Below are 15,934 nucleotides of genomic sequence, written 5' to 3'. Positions count from 1 at the left end.
CTTAGTTGATGATTTTATTTACTTCTTTTGATAGTTTTCTAAGTTCATGATCAGAGCATATTTGCTGATCATTGGTTAATTAAAAGTCAAGTAGTGGTTACTGGCCTTTAATAGTAAGCTACAATCTTTTCTGTGCCCTTCTAGGGTGCTATGGGATGGTGTGTAGGGAAACGTGATGCAGTTCCCACAAAGAAGCTCTTTTCTCTGTTGCATAGAAAGAACTATGGCCAAGTCAGCAAATTCATCTCCTAAAAGTGTAGTTGGAGCTGGTCCTTCTTGTTCTACAGCATTGGATATGGGGAGTTCTTCACTCTACAAGACTTGCCCAGTTGAGTCTACTTTATCATAATTTGGAGCTTAAAAAATCGAGTGCTTTATTGCATCACTTAAAATTTTTTTTTCTTAAATCCACATTTACAAAGTCCTGTTGTTTGTAAATCGTAAGATCAGGTAATAAATTGCCCTTTCCATTAGACTGAGGATTTTTAATGGAATATTTAATAGATGATAAAAGTAGTTTTTTAAAAAGTTTTTTATTGGATGTAGTCCAAGGTACAACTTCTAAAAACCTTTATAAATATTATCTATAGAATATTTATAGATGCACTTTTAGGGGGTGAAATTTGTTGTCTTGGTTTTTGTCTTTAACCAAGGTAGGAATTGGACAAGCACTTTTACTTGTTATACTAGCCAGGAATCAAGAAGTAGTTTCTTTGCCTTGGGAAAGGATTTATTAGCACAAGGAAAATGTTAGACTGTGCTGATGAATAAGCTACCATGAATAAGTTCTTTCTTAAAAAAACAAAATCTCTGAAGCAAAATTTACTTTGAAGCAAAATTATATTGTGTTTATTTTCCTATTATAAGTTTATATGAATTACATAAGATGGAAAATGCCATCTTATGTAATTAAGAAATCAAGGAAATACAGACATACCATAACTCCTCATTAAAAATAAGATCTTTGCAGGGAAAATAAGATTTTTCATATGTATCTCAGAATCACTACATTCATAATCTTTACCTTAAAATGTCAAAACTAAAATTGCCTAAAGTTAAAATATATGAGGGAAAAAGAGAAAAAACTCAGTATTTCCCCTTTTTTTATTCCTATCATAGATATGTAGCCATCTCTCAAGCTGTGGTAGTTTATCTAAAATTTATTAAACTGTTTTAACTGAAGAGATTTATCAATGTTTAATATAAAATGTTTTCTGTTTTTCTGGGCTAAATTTAACAAGGTTCTTTTGATGTTCTTCTCCCTCAACTGGACAGAATTGTTCCCTGTCCTATTCCTACACAGTTGCTATGAAACCATTTGACAGTGGTATGAATGCAAATCTATACTGCAGGTCTGGTTTGACTAATTCAAAATACTATGGTGATGCAAATATTTTAGTAGTTTGGATACACACCAATGTTGTGGCAGTATTTTCAGCAGTGCTGTTACACTCACAGGACATAAAACTTTGGTCAACTAGCATCCTTAATCTGTTTCATATGAACTACTTAAAACCAGGCTCTGTAGCCCTGTATTTTTCTGTATTTTAAACTCAAATTTAATACATTGTATGTACTCCTGTTTCTGTTTCTTACTTTTCAGAAATGATTTTTTTTTATTGTCTAAAGTTTTACATATGTCTCCTTTTTCCCCAATTGACCACCTCCCTCCCCCCAGCTCTTCCCACCCTGGGCAAGCCCCCACCGCCCCAGTGTCTGTGTCCATTGGTTATGCTAATATGCATGCACACAAGTCCTTTGGTTGCTCTCTAACCCCTCCCTCCCCTGCCATTTGTCTCTGGATCTATTCTTGTTCATCAAATTACGTTGATCATTATATCCCACATATGAGTGAGATCATGTAATATTTATCTTTCTCTGACTGGCGTATTTCGCTTAGCATAATACTCTCCAGTTCATCCATGCTGTTGTAAATGGTAAAAGTTCCTTCTTTTTTATAGTGGTGTAGTATTTCATTGTGTACTGGTAGATGTACCACAGTTTTTTAATACACTCATCTGTTGATGGGCACTTAGGCTGTTTCCAAATCTTAGCTATTGTAAATTGTGCTACTATGAACATAGGGGTGCATATATCCTTTCTGATTGGTGTTTCTGGTTTCTTGGGATATATTCCTAGAAGTGGGATTACTGGGTCAAATGGGAGTTCCATTTTTAACTTTTTGAGGAATCTCCATACTGTTTTCCACAGTGGCTGCACCAGTCTACATTCCCACCATCAGTGCACTAGGGTTCCTTTTTCTCCACATCCTCGCCAGCACTTGTCGTTTGTTGATTTGTTGATGATAGCCATTCTGATAGGTATGAATGCAAATCTATACTGCAGGTCTAGTTTGACTAATTCAAAATACTATGTTGATGCAAATATTTTAGTAGTTTGGATACACACCAATGATGTGGCAGTATTTTCAGCAGTGCTGTTACACTCAGGACATAAAACTGGTATCTCATTGTTGTTTTGATTTTCATCTCTCGGATGATTAGTGACTTTGAGCATGTTTTCATATGTCTCTGGGCCTTCTATATGTCCTCTTTCGAAAAGTGTCTATTTAGGTCCTTTCAAAAGTGTACATTTAGGTCCTTTGCCAATTTTTTGACTGGGTCGTTTATCTTCTTTTTGTTAAGTTGTATGAGTTCTCTGTAAATTTTGGAGATTAAACCCTTATCTTAAATATCATTGAAAATATGTTCAACCATGCGGTGGGCATTCTTGTTTTTTTGTTGATGGTTTCTTTTGCTGTGCAGAAGCTTTTTTTTTTTTTTTTTTTAATGTAGTCCCATTTGTTTATTTTCTCCTCAGTCTACATTGCCCTAGGAGCTGTGTCTTTAAGGACATATGTCTGCTATTGTGCTGCCTCTGGAGTCTTGTAGGATTTTTATGGTTTCCTGTCTTACGTTTAAGTCCTTTAGCCATTTTGAGTTTGTTTTTGTATATGGTGCATGTTGGTGATCTACTTTCATTTTTTTCTTTTTTTTGCGTGTATCTGACCAAATTTCCCAGCACCATTTATTGAAGAGACTGTCTTGACTCCATTGTATGCTCCTGCCTCCTTTGTCAAATATTAATTGAGCATAATGGCTTAGGTTGATTTCTGAGTTCTCTGTTCTGTTCCATTGGTCTATATGTCTGTTCTTGTGCCAGTACCAGGCAGTTTTGAGAACTGTGGCTTGGTAGTATAGCTTGATATCTGGTATTGTATTCCCGCCAACTTTGTTCCTCTTTCTCAGGATTGCTGTGGCTATTCGGGGTCTTTTTTTATTCCCGATGAATTTTTGGAGAGTTTGTTCTAGATCTTTGAAATATGCTATTGGTATTTTAATGGGGATTGCATTGAGTTTGTAGATTGCTTTGGGTAGTATGGACATTTTAATGATGTTGATCTACCAATCCATGAACATGGTATGTTCTTCCATTTATTTATGTCTTCCTCTATCTCATTTTTCAATGCCCTGTAGTTTTCCGAATACCGGTCTTTTATGTCCTTAGTTAAGTTTATTCCTAGGTATCTTAATTTTTTTGGTGCAATGGTAAATGGGATTGTTTTTTTGATGTTGTTGTTGTTTTTGTTTTTTGTTTTTTCTTTTTTTTTTCTGTGAGTTCATTATTGATGTATAAAAAGGCCATAGATTTCTGGGTGTTAATTTTGTATCCTGCTACATTGCCAAATTCATTTATTAGGTCTAGTAGTTTTTTGATGGAGGCTTTGGGGTTTTCTATGTATAGTATCATGTCATCTGTGAATAAGGACAGTTTTACTTCTTCTTTTCCAATTTCGATGCCTTTTATTTGTTTTTTTCTTGTCTGATTGCTTTGGCTAGCACTTCCAGTACTATATCGAACCGAAGTGGTGAGAGTGGGCGTCCCTGTCTTGTTCCTGTTTTTAGGGGAAATGAGTTTAGTTTTTGTCCATTGAGTATGATGTTGGCTGTAGGTTTGTCACATAAGGCTTTTATTATGTTGAGTTATGATCCCTCTATTCCCACTTTGCTGAGAGTTTTAAGAAAGGTGTTGGATTTTGTCAAATGCTTTTTCTGCATCAATTCTATGATTATGTGATTTTTCTCTCTCAGTTTGTTTATGTGATATTTCACATTTATTGATTTACAGATATTGTACCAATCCTTGTATCCCCGGAATAAATCCCACTTGGTCATGGTGTATGATCTTTCTTACGTAATGTTGAATTCATTTGCTAGAATTTTTTGAGGATTTTAGTATCTATGTTGATCAAAGATATTGGCCTATAGTTCTCTTTTTTTGTGGTGTCTTTTATATGGCTTTGGGATTAGGGTAATGGTGGCTTCATAGAAAGAGCTTGGAAGTGTTGCTTCCTCTTGAATTTTTTGGAATAGTCTGAGGAGGATAGGTTTTAGTTCTTCTTTGAATGCTTGGCAGAACTCCCCTGTAAAGCCATCTGGACCAGGGCTTTTGTTTGCTGGAAGATTTTTGATTACTGCTTCAATTTCTTTGGTAGTTATTGGCCTATTCAGGTTTTTTGATTCCTCCTGATTGACTTTTGGAAGCTTGTATTTTTCTAGGAATGTGTCTATTTCGTCGAGTTTGTCCAGTTTGTTGGAGAAGAGTTGTTCGTAGTATTTAGTGTTGTTTTTTTTTTACAGTCCTTTGTATTTCTGTGGGGTCTGTTGTTACTTCACCTCTTTCATTTCCAATTTTGTTTATTTGGGTCCTCTCTTTGTTTCTTGGTGAGCCTAGCTAGAGGTTCATCAGTCTTCTTTATCGTTTCAAAGAACCAGCTCTTGGTTTTTGTTGATCTTTTGTATTGTTTCTTTGGTCTCTGTCATTTATTTCTGCTCTGATCTTTATTATTTCCTTCCTTCTGTTTACGCTGTGCTTTTCTAGTTCCTGTCTTTCTAACTCTTTGAGTTGTAGGTTTAGATAATTTATTACCATTGTTTATTGTTTTTTGAGGTAGGCCTGTAGAGCTATGAACTTCTCTCTCAGGACTGCTTTCACTGTGTCTCATAGATTTTGGATTGTTGTGTTTTCATTGTCGTTTGCTGCCAGGATGGTTTTTATTTCTTCTTTGATCTCTTTGGTAACCCAATCATTGTTTAATAGCATGCTATTTAACCTCTAAGTGTTCGATATTTTTCATTGTTTTTATTGTAGTTGATTTCTAGTTTTATGCCATTGTGATCTGAGAAGATGCTTGATATAATTTCTATCCTCTTGAATTTGAAAAGATTTTGCCTGTGTCTCAATGTGTGGTTTATCTTTGAAAATGACCCATGTGCACTTGAGAAGGAAGTATATGGTATTCTGTGGCTTTGGGGTGAAACGTTCTGAAGATGTCAATTAATTCCATCTGATCTACTGAGTCATTTAGGGTTGATGTTTCTTTGCTGATTTTTTGTTTAGAGGATTTATCCAGTGGTGTAGTGGAGTATTAAGTCCCCTACTATGAGTATATTGCTGTCAATCTCTCCCTTGATATCCTCCAGAAGTTTTTTTTGTATTTCAGTGCTCCTGTATTGGGTGCATATATGTTTACCAGAGTTATATCTTCTTGTTGAATTGCTCCCTTTAGTATTATGAAGTGGCCTTCCTTATCTCTTGTTATGGCCTTCACTTTGAGGTCTAATTTGTGAGATATAAGTATTGCTTCCCCAGTTTGGTTTTTTTTTTCCATTTCCATTCACTTGAAAAACCTTTTTCCATACTTTTACCATCAGTCTGTGTAAGTCCTTTGTTCTGAGGTGGGTCTCCTGTACACAGCAGTTATATGGGTCTTGTTTTCTTATCCACTCAGTTACCGTATGTCTTTTGATTGGGGCATTTGTTCGTTGCCATTTTTATTCTTTATGCCTGTGTTCCTTCTTCCCTTCCTATTTCTTTTTACAGCAGTCCCTTTAGCATTTTTTGCATTGCTGGTTTGGTGGTAATAAACTACCTTAAGTCCTTTTTTGTCTGTGAAGCTCCTGATTTCACCCTCCACTTTGATTGATAAGACTTGCTGGGTACAGTATTCTTGGATTCAGACCCTTGCTTTGCATGACTTTGTATATTTTATTCTGTTCCCTTCTGGCCTGATGTGTTTCTGTTGAGAAATCAGTCGATAGTCTGATGGAAGATCCCTTATAGGTAACTTTCTGTCTCTCTCAGGCAGCCTTTAAGATTCTTACTTTGTTGTTGGTTTGTCAGTCTACATATATAAAAGACCAGCGACCAGAACACCGTAACAACTGGTAGCTATGATGCCCACTGCGGCCAGCGAACCGGCCCAATTGGGAGTGGGCCGGCTAGCCAACCTTCCACGGCCCCTCCCCCAGCCAGCCCCGCCCATGATTGCCCCCCTACCCCAATAGGAGGCGGGGCTAGCTGGCAAACCTCCTGCAGCCCCTCTCCCTGCTTGGCCCCACCCCAGATTGCCCCCCCACCCCCCGATCAGGGGCAATACCGGCCGTCCAACTGCCTGCAGCCCCCTCCCCCCAGCCATCCCCGCCCCTGATCAGCCCCTACCACCCCGATTGGCCCGTGGACCCACTCCCCAGCCAGATGCCCTCAGTTGGTACCCCACACACCAATCGGGCAGGGCTGGCCATCCCACCACCCACAGCCCCTCCCCACAGCCAGCCCCACCCCCAGTTTGCCCCCCCCCCAATAAGGGGCGTGACTTGCCTGCCAATTGCCTGTAGCCCCTCCCCCTGGCCAGCCAGCCAACCTCCCTCCGTGTCCTCCTCCTGACAGGCCTGGCCTTGATCTGCACCCATAGGGGCCGGGCCAGCCAGACCCCACCTGTGCCTGAATTTGTGCACTGGGCCTCTAGTTTAATTATAATGTGTCTTGGTGTTGGTCTTTTGGGGTTCATCTTGTTTGGGACTCTGTTAGCTTCTTGGACTTGTGTGAGTCTTTTCTTCTTCCCAATATCAGGGAAGTTTTCTGTCATTATTTCTTCAAACAGGTTTTCTGTTCCTTGCTCAGTTTCCTCTCCTTCTGGGACCCCTATTATGCGGATGTTGTTTCGTTTCATGCTGTCCCAAAGTTCCATTAGGCTCTCCTCATACTTTTTAAGTTTTTTTTCCAGTTGCTGCTCTGCTTGGGTATTTTTTCCTACTTTGTCTTCTAGCTCATTGATGCGGTCCCCCACTTCTTCTAGTCTACTGTTGATGCTTTCTACTGTGTTCTTTATTGCAGCAATGTCATTTTCCATTTCTTGGTTCTTCTTCATTTCCTTTTGGTTCTTACATATATTGTTGAATTCGTCTTCCATCCTTTTCAGCATCCTTATGACCATTGCTCTGAATTCTTTCTCTGATAATATTGCTTGCCTCCATTTCATTTACTTCCCTTTCTGGTGATTCCTTTTCTTTAGTATGTGGGCTGTTTTTTGTCTCCCCGTGGTCACTCCTCTGAGATAGAGAGCTCTCTCTTTCTCTCTCCTGCGTTGACTTAAAGGCACAAAATACAACATGACAAAACACAATGCACAGGGCACCAAACACAAATGTATTCCCGATACTAATAACCCCAAATAAAGGTGACCACCAGGGCAAAGAGAATTAGGGGAGAGAAAAGAATGCAAAAGTGATATTGAGAAAAGGAAAAAAATCTAAGAAAGAGAAGAAAAAAGGGGGAAAAATATATTTCTATGTGGAGAAAATTCCAAAAAACCAACAGCTAACCAAAAAAATGCAAACAACAAACACTCTGAGATTAATGCAAACAACCAGTAACAATTAATCCAAAAAATGCAAACAACAAACACCCAAACAACAAATCCCCAGATGAATCTGAGGAGGCAGAGCTCTCTCTAGGCCAGGGGTGGGCAAACTTTTTGACTCAAGGGCCACAATGGGTTCTTAAACTGGACCGGAGGGCCGGAACAAAAGCATGGATGGAGTGTTTGTGTGAACTAATATAAATTGAAAGTAAACATCATTACATAAAAGGGTACGGTCCTTTTTTTTTTTTTTAGTTTTATTCATTTCAAATGGGCCGGATCCGGCCTGCGGGCCGTAGTTTGCCCACGGCTGCTCTAGGCAATCTCTGACTTTTCCATCCACAGATTGCCTTACCAGCTATATTTAATTCACCAATTCTGGGTGCATGTTGTTTGGTTCAGGTGTTCCTTCTATCTGCTCTGTGGGAAGGCGCAGGGCCTGTCCTAGTATTCAGTGGCACTTTGTCTCCCTCTGGGCAAACTTTTTAGGCGGCTGGGGAGGCTGGAGTCTCGGAGTTTGCGGGTTCGCAGCTGAGGTAGCTGGTCCCTGGGCAATGTGGTTGTAGGGTCCCAGGAGGTATCTGAGGTCTTCCCAGTTGAAGGTAAGGCTGGGCTTCCGATCACAGCCGCTCTCCCCTTCAAGATGGCACAGTCTCTGCGACATAGCTGGCTACTCTGGGAGAGATTTCAGCAGTAGTGGAGGTTGCCCGGCCAGGGGAGCCTGGTCCGCCAGTCCCTAACAGTCCTGTGGAATATAGCTGTCCCTCACTCACAAATACACTCCCCGCACATCCATGCAGTCTCCTTTCACTCTCTTACACACTATCTTGCAGCCTGCCGTCCCGTAGGCTGCCATCTTGGATTCCCCTAATTGTAATTTAGATAAATTTAGCAGAGGTGCAAATATGCACACACACAAATACATACATACGTACATACATATTTATATTTATTTATTTTAGAAATATTTTTTAAAAATGTATTTTTAATATTTATTAAATTGATTGGGGTGCCATTGGTCAACATGAACATATCGGTTTCAGGTATAGGTTTCTATGTTATAAGATCTGAATATTGTACTGTGTGTCCATCACCCAATACTTATACTTTTAAAACAAATATTTCAAAAGTAACTTAATGTCCTGATCAAAACAGCAGTCAGAGCTGCATTGTGATTTTGGATGAAACCATTTTATTTGAATGAAAAATTCTATGTAGTAGATTCTTAAAATTTCCTCATCACTTTTTAAAGTTTTATGTGTAGTGAAAAATATTTTAATAGACTTGTTTCTCAACATGTGTTGATAATGAAGAAGTTCAGTAACTTTTGTTTATTTGTTAAGAGTATTTTTTGGCTCTTTGTGATTTACATTGGGATAGCATGTTCACCCTTGAATGCATTTATAAGTGAAGTAGTGTGCCAACCTCATCACGTTTCATCACTTCCATGCCATGTGTGTGAGACGATTTAAGCATTGTGAATGATTCAAAAATAACATGAGGCCTCAGTTTTGATCATAGAGTGGGTGGGTCAGAGAGAGAGAGAGAAAAAACTCTTTCATATTTGCTGTTTAATGGTTAGGAGCTGAGCACTGGATCGGTCCTGGATTGGATACTGGCTCTGTCACTGCACACATGGGTTTGGTTAGCTACATGACATTGGACAAGTTACCTCTCTGAGTTCTAGAGAACTTCTCATCTGGGAAAAAGAGATGATAATAGCATCTACTTTATAATGTAGATGAAATGAAGTAATAATGCATGTGAAGCCCACAGCAAAGTGACTGAAATACTGTGAACATTCCAATACTGGAACTTATTCTCACCATTACTGTAGTAGAAAGAATTCATTTGGATCTGGAAATTAAAATATCTACAATATGTTTTATTTATGATTACTTTTGTAGCAAGCAGCATAGAAAAAATGTTTTGTCCAAAAAGTAATGAACTTTAAAATGAACTATAAAGATTTTAGCAGTACTGCTGATATTTTCCCTGCCTATACTTTTCATTTTTTCAAATAAGAAATGTTTTATGGATATATTCTGCACTGTTGAAACATAGATTTTGATTTAAGAAGGCTATCATTCTGTCCTACGTCTTTTACCCCTTTTCTAATAGTGGTATTTTGATTTCAGAATCTAACCATTAACTGTGTATTATGCCATACTTATGTCCAGACCCTTTCCCTGTGATAAGATGTGTAACAGGAAATTTAGAGGACGGATAAAAAGCTGGAGAATGGGGGGCATGGCCTTGTCCTAGGTTTTCATGTTAGATGGGTTGTATGCTGTCCTAATGAGAATGAGAAAAGGCTTCCAAGTGAGATAGACAGATTATGCTCATGTATTTTTTGTCTTCATACTTTAAGTTTCTTAATGTGCTAAAACTCAAATCAGTACAATACAATTTTTTAGTATAAACGTTATCATAGTTAATATTGCAGTTATTTAGTTAATTTGTTGACATTACATTATGACCAAATATGGGAATTTATTTTTTTAATTCTTATTGCCAGAAGAAATAAATCAACAAATACAGAATAAAATTTGACAAGACCAAAAAAAAAAAAAAGAAAGAGCATTATATTTTGGACTGATTTTTTTTAAGTACATATAAATAGTTCATAACAGTAAATTAAAAGGTAAGATTAGACATAGTATTTCAGTTTTTGTGTACATTATAAACCTAAATCTCATGTGAGAAAACTAATGGAAGTATAAATCTGTAACACTTGGTAACTCTCTCTTTATCAGTTTATCACTCAAGCCCTATCAGAAGGTTGGTTTGAATTGGTTGGCATTGGTACATAAACATGGACTCAATGGCATTTTGGCAGATGAAATGGTGAGTAATAACTCTATTTCTAGGATTTTTCATTAAAAGACATCCTTGCTGTCATTTAAAGAATGAAATTTTTCCTTAACTGTAGTTTACTTCCCTCACTTCAGTATCTATATCCCTCTCACTCCTCCCGGTTTTGTATTGCTTGTCTTAGCCCTAGCCTCCTTACTACCCCAACCGCAAATGAATATAGGTTTTTTGCTATCTGATTATCAAACTAATGAATGAGATTGTACTATATGCACTTTTCCATAGCTGCCTTTAAAATTAAAATTTATCATAGATACTTGACCTTGTTAGTAAATAAATTCATACATTTATCAGAACTTCATCAACATCATTTCCACTATTTTGCTAGATGTCTCTGAGTTTCTGTTCTTTCCCAAGTCACATTTGCTTGACCCTAGACTTGGGCAGTTTATTACAGCCAGTAGTCTAGATACTATTGCATAGAAACTTGCCTTTTAACCTTACCTTCTTCCTCCCGCCATACTTTTTTCGAAGTATTTATTAAAAATGAGTCATGATCTGTGGAGAAAATATTTATTGAATACATATATATATATTACATTGTGTGTTAGATTTCCAAAATAAAAATGAACAAGGATAGTGATCTTTGTTCTCTAATTACATTCTAGTAATCTTAAGGGCTTCCACTATTTCTACACGCATGTCATTTTAAAGCAAAGGTACTGTTTAGCTGTTTACCTGATAGAAAAATGAATAATGTATGCAGGATTTCAAAATAGATATAGCAGTTAGATATAGAACATTAAGGTTGTGGGTGCCGGGAGCCGGTCCATCCTTGCTGTTTCAAGGGACCTGGCATATATGGCATACGGTTCTTAATATGTTTGCTCACCTTCTTGGCGCTGTGTTTTAACCAAGGTCACCTCTCCGAGAAAGGTTGTTTCCCCAGGTAGGAATTTTTCCCTGAAGTCAGGGAGGGGATGAAACTCCTTAACTAAGTGGCAGGCGGGTAGTTAATCACTACAAACAATCATGCTTAAGCTACATAATCTTTACTCCCTGGAATGGAGATAAGAAATGCCCTAACCTTTGTAATAGAGATTGATAGGATTGAATCAACTGGTATAAATACAGATGTAACAAGACAGCAAGACACACAACTTAGGAGTCAGAATTCAGAAGACAGAACCTACACGGAGCCTGGAGACAGAAGAACTGGAGATCCAGACCAGAACTTGGCTGGAGATCCTGGCTAGAGATCCTGGCTAGGCTGCTGATCAACTGAACACTGTCTCCATGTCATTCCTTCTTCGCCGACTCCGTCCACGCCTTTGGGAACCCCTGGACCTGCTGGGGTTGGACCCCAGCAGTGGGAAAACTGCATTTGAGCAGTCAGTCTGGGTTTTGGATCACAGCTTTGCCTTTCTTGAGTCATTTGCTCTTTATCAATGACCTAATCTCTCATTGCCAACATTAATAAAATGTAGTAATTTTTATGTTATAAAATCTTATGTTTGGTATCAAATGAGGTATATTATTTGAACCTGTTTTTGTAACTTGTAAAGGACAATATTTGTGATAAGTTAGTGTCTTAGTCTGTTGGGGCTACCACAATATCAAAGACTGCGTGGCTTAGCAGAAATTTATTTCTCATAGTTCTGGAGGCTGGAAGTCCTAAGATCAAGATGTGGCAGGTTTGGTTTCTCCTAAGGCCACTTTTTTTTGTTTGTAGTTAGCCACTTTTTTGGTGTGCCCACACATGGCCTTTTCTCTGTGTGCATACATCCTTAGTATCTCTTTGTGTGTGTGTCTGTCTCTCTCTCTCTCTCTCTCTCTCTCTCTCTCTCTCTCTCTCTCTCTCTCTCAAAATCTTCACCCGAGGATATGTCTATTGATTTTTAGAGAAAGGGGAAGTGGGGGAGAGAAAGAGAAACATCAATGTGAGAGAGACATTGATTGTTTGCCCTCCTTTCATGCCCAACTGGGAATTGAACCTGCTACCTTTCAGTATACAGGATGACACTTCAAGCAACTGAACCACATTGGCCAGGGCTCTCTTTCTCTTCTTTTAAGAGGGGTTTGGGTCCTACCTTTATAACCTTATTTAACCTTAATGGTCCTATCTTGAAATATAGTCGGTCAGTTACACCAGCGGTTAGGGTTTCAACACATGAATCGCAAGTGGGAGGGAGGGGGATTTCATTTTTGAACAGATGATAATATCTTTCTCCCCTGAGGAGCTAAATCTCTTCAATACCTTTTTGTGAAAAACAAACACTTTATTGATATATAATTCAGCTGCAATAAAACATGCAATGTTCACCTTAGTGAATTTTTACATATATGTACCCCTGTGTGTGATCACCTCCCAGATCAACATTTTTATCATCTCAGAAAGTTCCTTTATAACCACCACCATTTGGATGCCAATCACCATATCAGTTTTTTATGATTTTGAGCTTTATATAAATAGAACCGTGTGGTATATACTGTTAATTTCTGGTTCTTTTGATGCATCACAAATTTACTGAAATTCATTCGAGTATTTACATGTATCAGCTACTATATTGGCATATAGAAGTCCATAGTATAAGTCTGCTATAACATGTTTATCCATTCTCATGTTGATGGGCATTAGGTTATTTCCAGTGTTTGGCTCTTATATTATAATAGGATATGAACGTCCTTACCCAAGTCTTTTTGTGGCAATATTCTCCCATATAGAATATGGAGTGGAATTGTTGAGTAATAAGGTTATATCTTTAATTAGTCATTAGAACATTGTAATTAGTCCATCTAGTGTGTATTAAATGTTTGCTTTATATAAATAGTTACCAAAATTATATCCTTTATGTGCAATGCAAAGATCTTCCATATTAATGTATGTCACATATTAACTAGCAGTTATGATATATCTTGCTCATTAAGCTAAGTTGTAATTTCCCTTGGATATTTGTTTCTTTTATCTCATTAAGAACTGAGAACCTAATAGAAATTCTCATAGTGTTGCATTATAGGGAATCAAAACCAGAAATATATTTTTTCTTTCGTATTTTCTATATTTATTTGTTTTGTTTGTTTATCTTTACATTTCATATATTGTCTTTTGAACTTTTAATTTTAGGGCCTAGGAAAAACTATTCAAGCCATTGCATTCCTGGCATACCTCTATCAGGAGGGTAATAAAGGTCCTCATTTGATCGTTGTTCCTGCGTCAACTATAGGTTTGTAGTACTGTGGACAACCATACTTGACTACACTATTTTTTTAATATATTTCTATTGATTTCAGAGAGGAAGGGAGAGGGATAGAGAGATAGTAACATCAATGATAAGAATCATTGATTGGCTGCCTCCTGTATGCCCCCCACTGAGGGGGATCGAGGCCACATCCCAGGCATGTGCCCCTGGCCAGAATCGAACCCCGGACCCTTTAGTCCACAGGCCGACGCTCCATCCACTGAGCCAAACCAGCTAGGGCTTGACTATAGCCTATTTTACGTAGGGAGAAGAAAAGCCGAGTGTGTATGTGCGATTCCTTAGTTTGTGGAGGTGAATATTTATTTCTGTGGTGTGTGTGTGTGTGTGTGTGTGTGTGTGTGTGTGTGTGTGTGTACTAGAAGTCTTTTAAAGAAAAAAAAACTCAAGTATAAGTCAATTGTTATAAGTCAAAGACCATTTGATAACATTTATCTTGTTTTCATAATACTTATAAATTGTTTTGATGAATAACTAAAAGAAACTAAGTACATTTAAATTTATAATTAAACATTTATTGAATCAGAAAGTATTCAACTCATTCACATTCAAATTATTGTTATATTCTTGCTCAATTGATTGGGTGTAGAATAGAGTAAGAGAATGTATGTATGAATATAACCAAAATTGACATTTCTTTAAATAGGAAATCATTAATCACCTATAAATACAATGGTTGGTTCTCTGCCCTTTATTTGATGCCACCTCAAAACCTCAAAACAGTTGTAATCATCAGGAGTAAAATTGGGAAGGTCCTATAATTTAACAAAAAATCACCTGTATTATTTTATAAAATAATTTCTGGGCAAAATTTGTCAAATTGTAGTGTTGATTTTATTGCATACACATATCCTGTTGTAGCAGATGCAAGTAATATCTCTTGTTTCATAGATAACTGGTTAAGGGAAGTTAATTTATGGTGCCCCACTTTGAAGGTGCTCTGCTACTATGGTAAGAATATATCATTTTGCTTTAATTTTAAAATTTTAACATACAGTAGAGTACAATAAGTACAATCAAAATGCATATTGTTTTAAATTCTAGGTTCTCAAGAAGAACGTAAACAGATAAGATATAACATTCATAGTAAATATGAAGAATACAATGTAATTGTGACCACGTAAGTATTGAGAAAAGTTTTCTAGAAAGAAATTTTGTGCAGCTTCCAAGTTTAAAAAGAAATATAATATTAATATGAAGGAAAGTTTATGCTAAGAATTGTGCAACTAAAATAATGGAATGATTTATGATGAGGATTCAGGCATTTTTTCAGTTTGGTATATAAAACCAAGATTGCAGTTTTTTGCTAGTACATTAGGTGACTGGTTGACATTGGTTATAAAAAGGTTTTGTCTACTTGACTGCAAGTATAGTGTTATAATATTCTCTCAGTTAAAGTAACATTTAACTCATACAACTCAATGACAAGAAATGAACAAAGGACATGAAAAGACATTTCTCCAGAGGAGACATACAGATGGCCAACAGACATGAAAAGATTCTCAACATCACTAATCATCATGGAAATGCAAATTAAAACCACAATGAGAAACCACCTCACACAAGTCAGAATGGCTATTATCAAAAAGTCAACAATCACTTGTGTTTGGCAAGGATTTGGAGAAAAGGGAATTCTTGTACACTGCCGGTGGGACTGCAAATTGGTGTAGTCACTGTGGAGAACAGAATGGAGATTCCTCAAAAAAATAAAAATAGATCTTCTCTACAACCCATCAATTCCACTCCTGGTATCATCCAAAGAGAATAAAAACACTAATTTGAAAAGATGATATGCATCATTTATAATAGCCAAGATTTGGAAATAACCTATGTTTCTATCCATCGATGAATGGATAAAGGAGATGTGGTATATATGTACATGTACAATGAAATATCACACAGCAATAAAGAATGAAATCTGCCCTGGCCGGTTTTGATCAGTGGTTAGAACAATCGCCCATGTACTGAAGGACCACAGATTCAATTCCCAGTCAAAGTTACAGGTTCCCCAGCTCCAGTAGGGGCTCATAAGGAAGGCAACCAATTGGTGTGTCTTTCACGTTGATATTTCTCATATAGATATTTCTCTCTCTCCCTTTCCTCCCTCCCTTCCGTGTCTCTCTCCCCCTCCTCCCTCCCTTCCACTCTAGAAATCAATGAA

General features: G+C 37.4%; 1 protein-coding gene across 11 annotated transcripts in view; it reads left to right on the top strand.

Moving 5' to 3' along the window:
- SMARCAD1 (SWI/SNF-related, matrix-associated actin-dependent regulator of chromatin, subfamily a, containing DEAD/H box 1) overlaps positions 1 to 15,934 on the top strand; it is a 90,766-nt gene that overhangs the window by 54,655 nt on the left and 20,177 nt on the right. For all 11 annotated transcript variants that reach the window (XM_059665279.1, XM_059665329.1, XM_059665309.1 and 8 more), the window contains 4 exons: positions 10,459 to 10,549; positions 13,641 to 13,740; positions 14,665 to 14,724; positions 14,818 to 14,893. In XM_059665279.1, the coding sequence (XP_059521262.1) occupies positions 10,459 to 10,549; positions 13,641 to 13,740; positions 14,665 to 14,724; positions 14,818 to 14,893 (327 nt within the window). The remainder of the gene's footprint in view (positions 1 to 10,458; positions 10,550 to 13,640; positions 13,741 to 14,664; positions 14,725 to 14,817; positions 14,894 to 15,934) is intronic.

This window comes from Myotis daubentonii, chromosome 1 (genome assembly GCF_963259705.1).
Source record: "Myotis daubentonii chromosome 1, mMyoDau2.1, whole genome shotgun sequence".
NCBI classification, from domain to species: Eukaryota; Metazoa; Chordata; class Mammalia; order Chiroptera; family Vespertilionidae; genus Myotis; species Myotis daubentonii.
The sequence above is the reverse complement of the archived record's forward strand: the minus strand, read 5'-3'. Positions and strand labels throughout refer to the sequence as shown.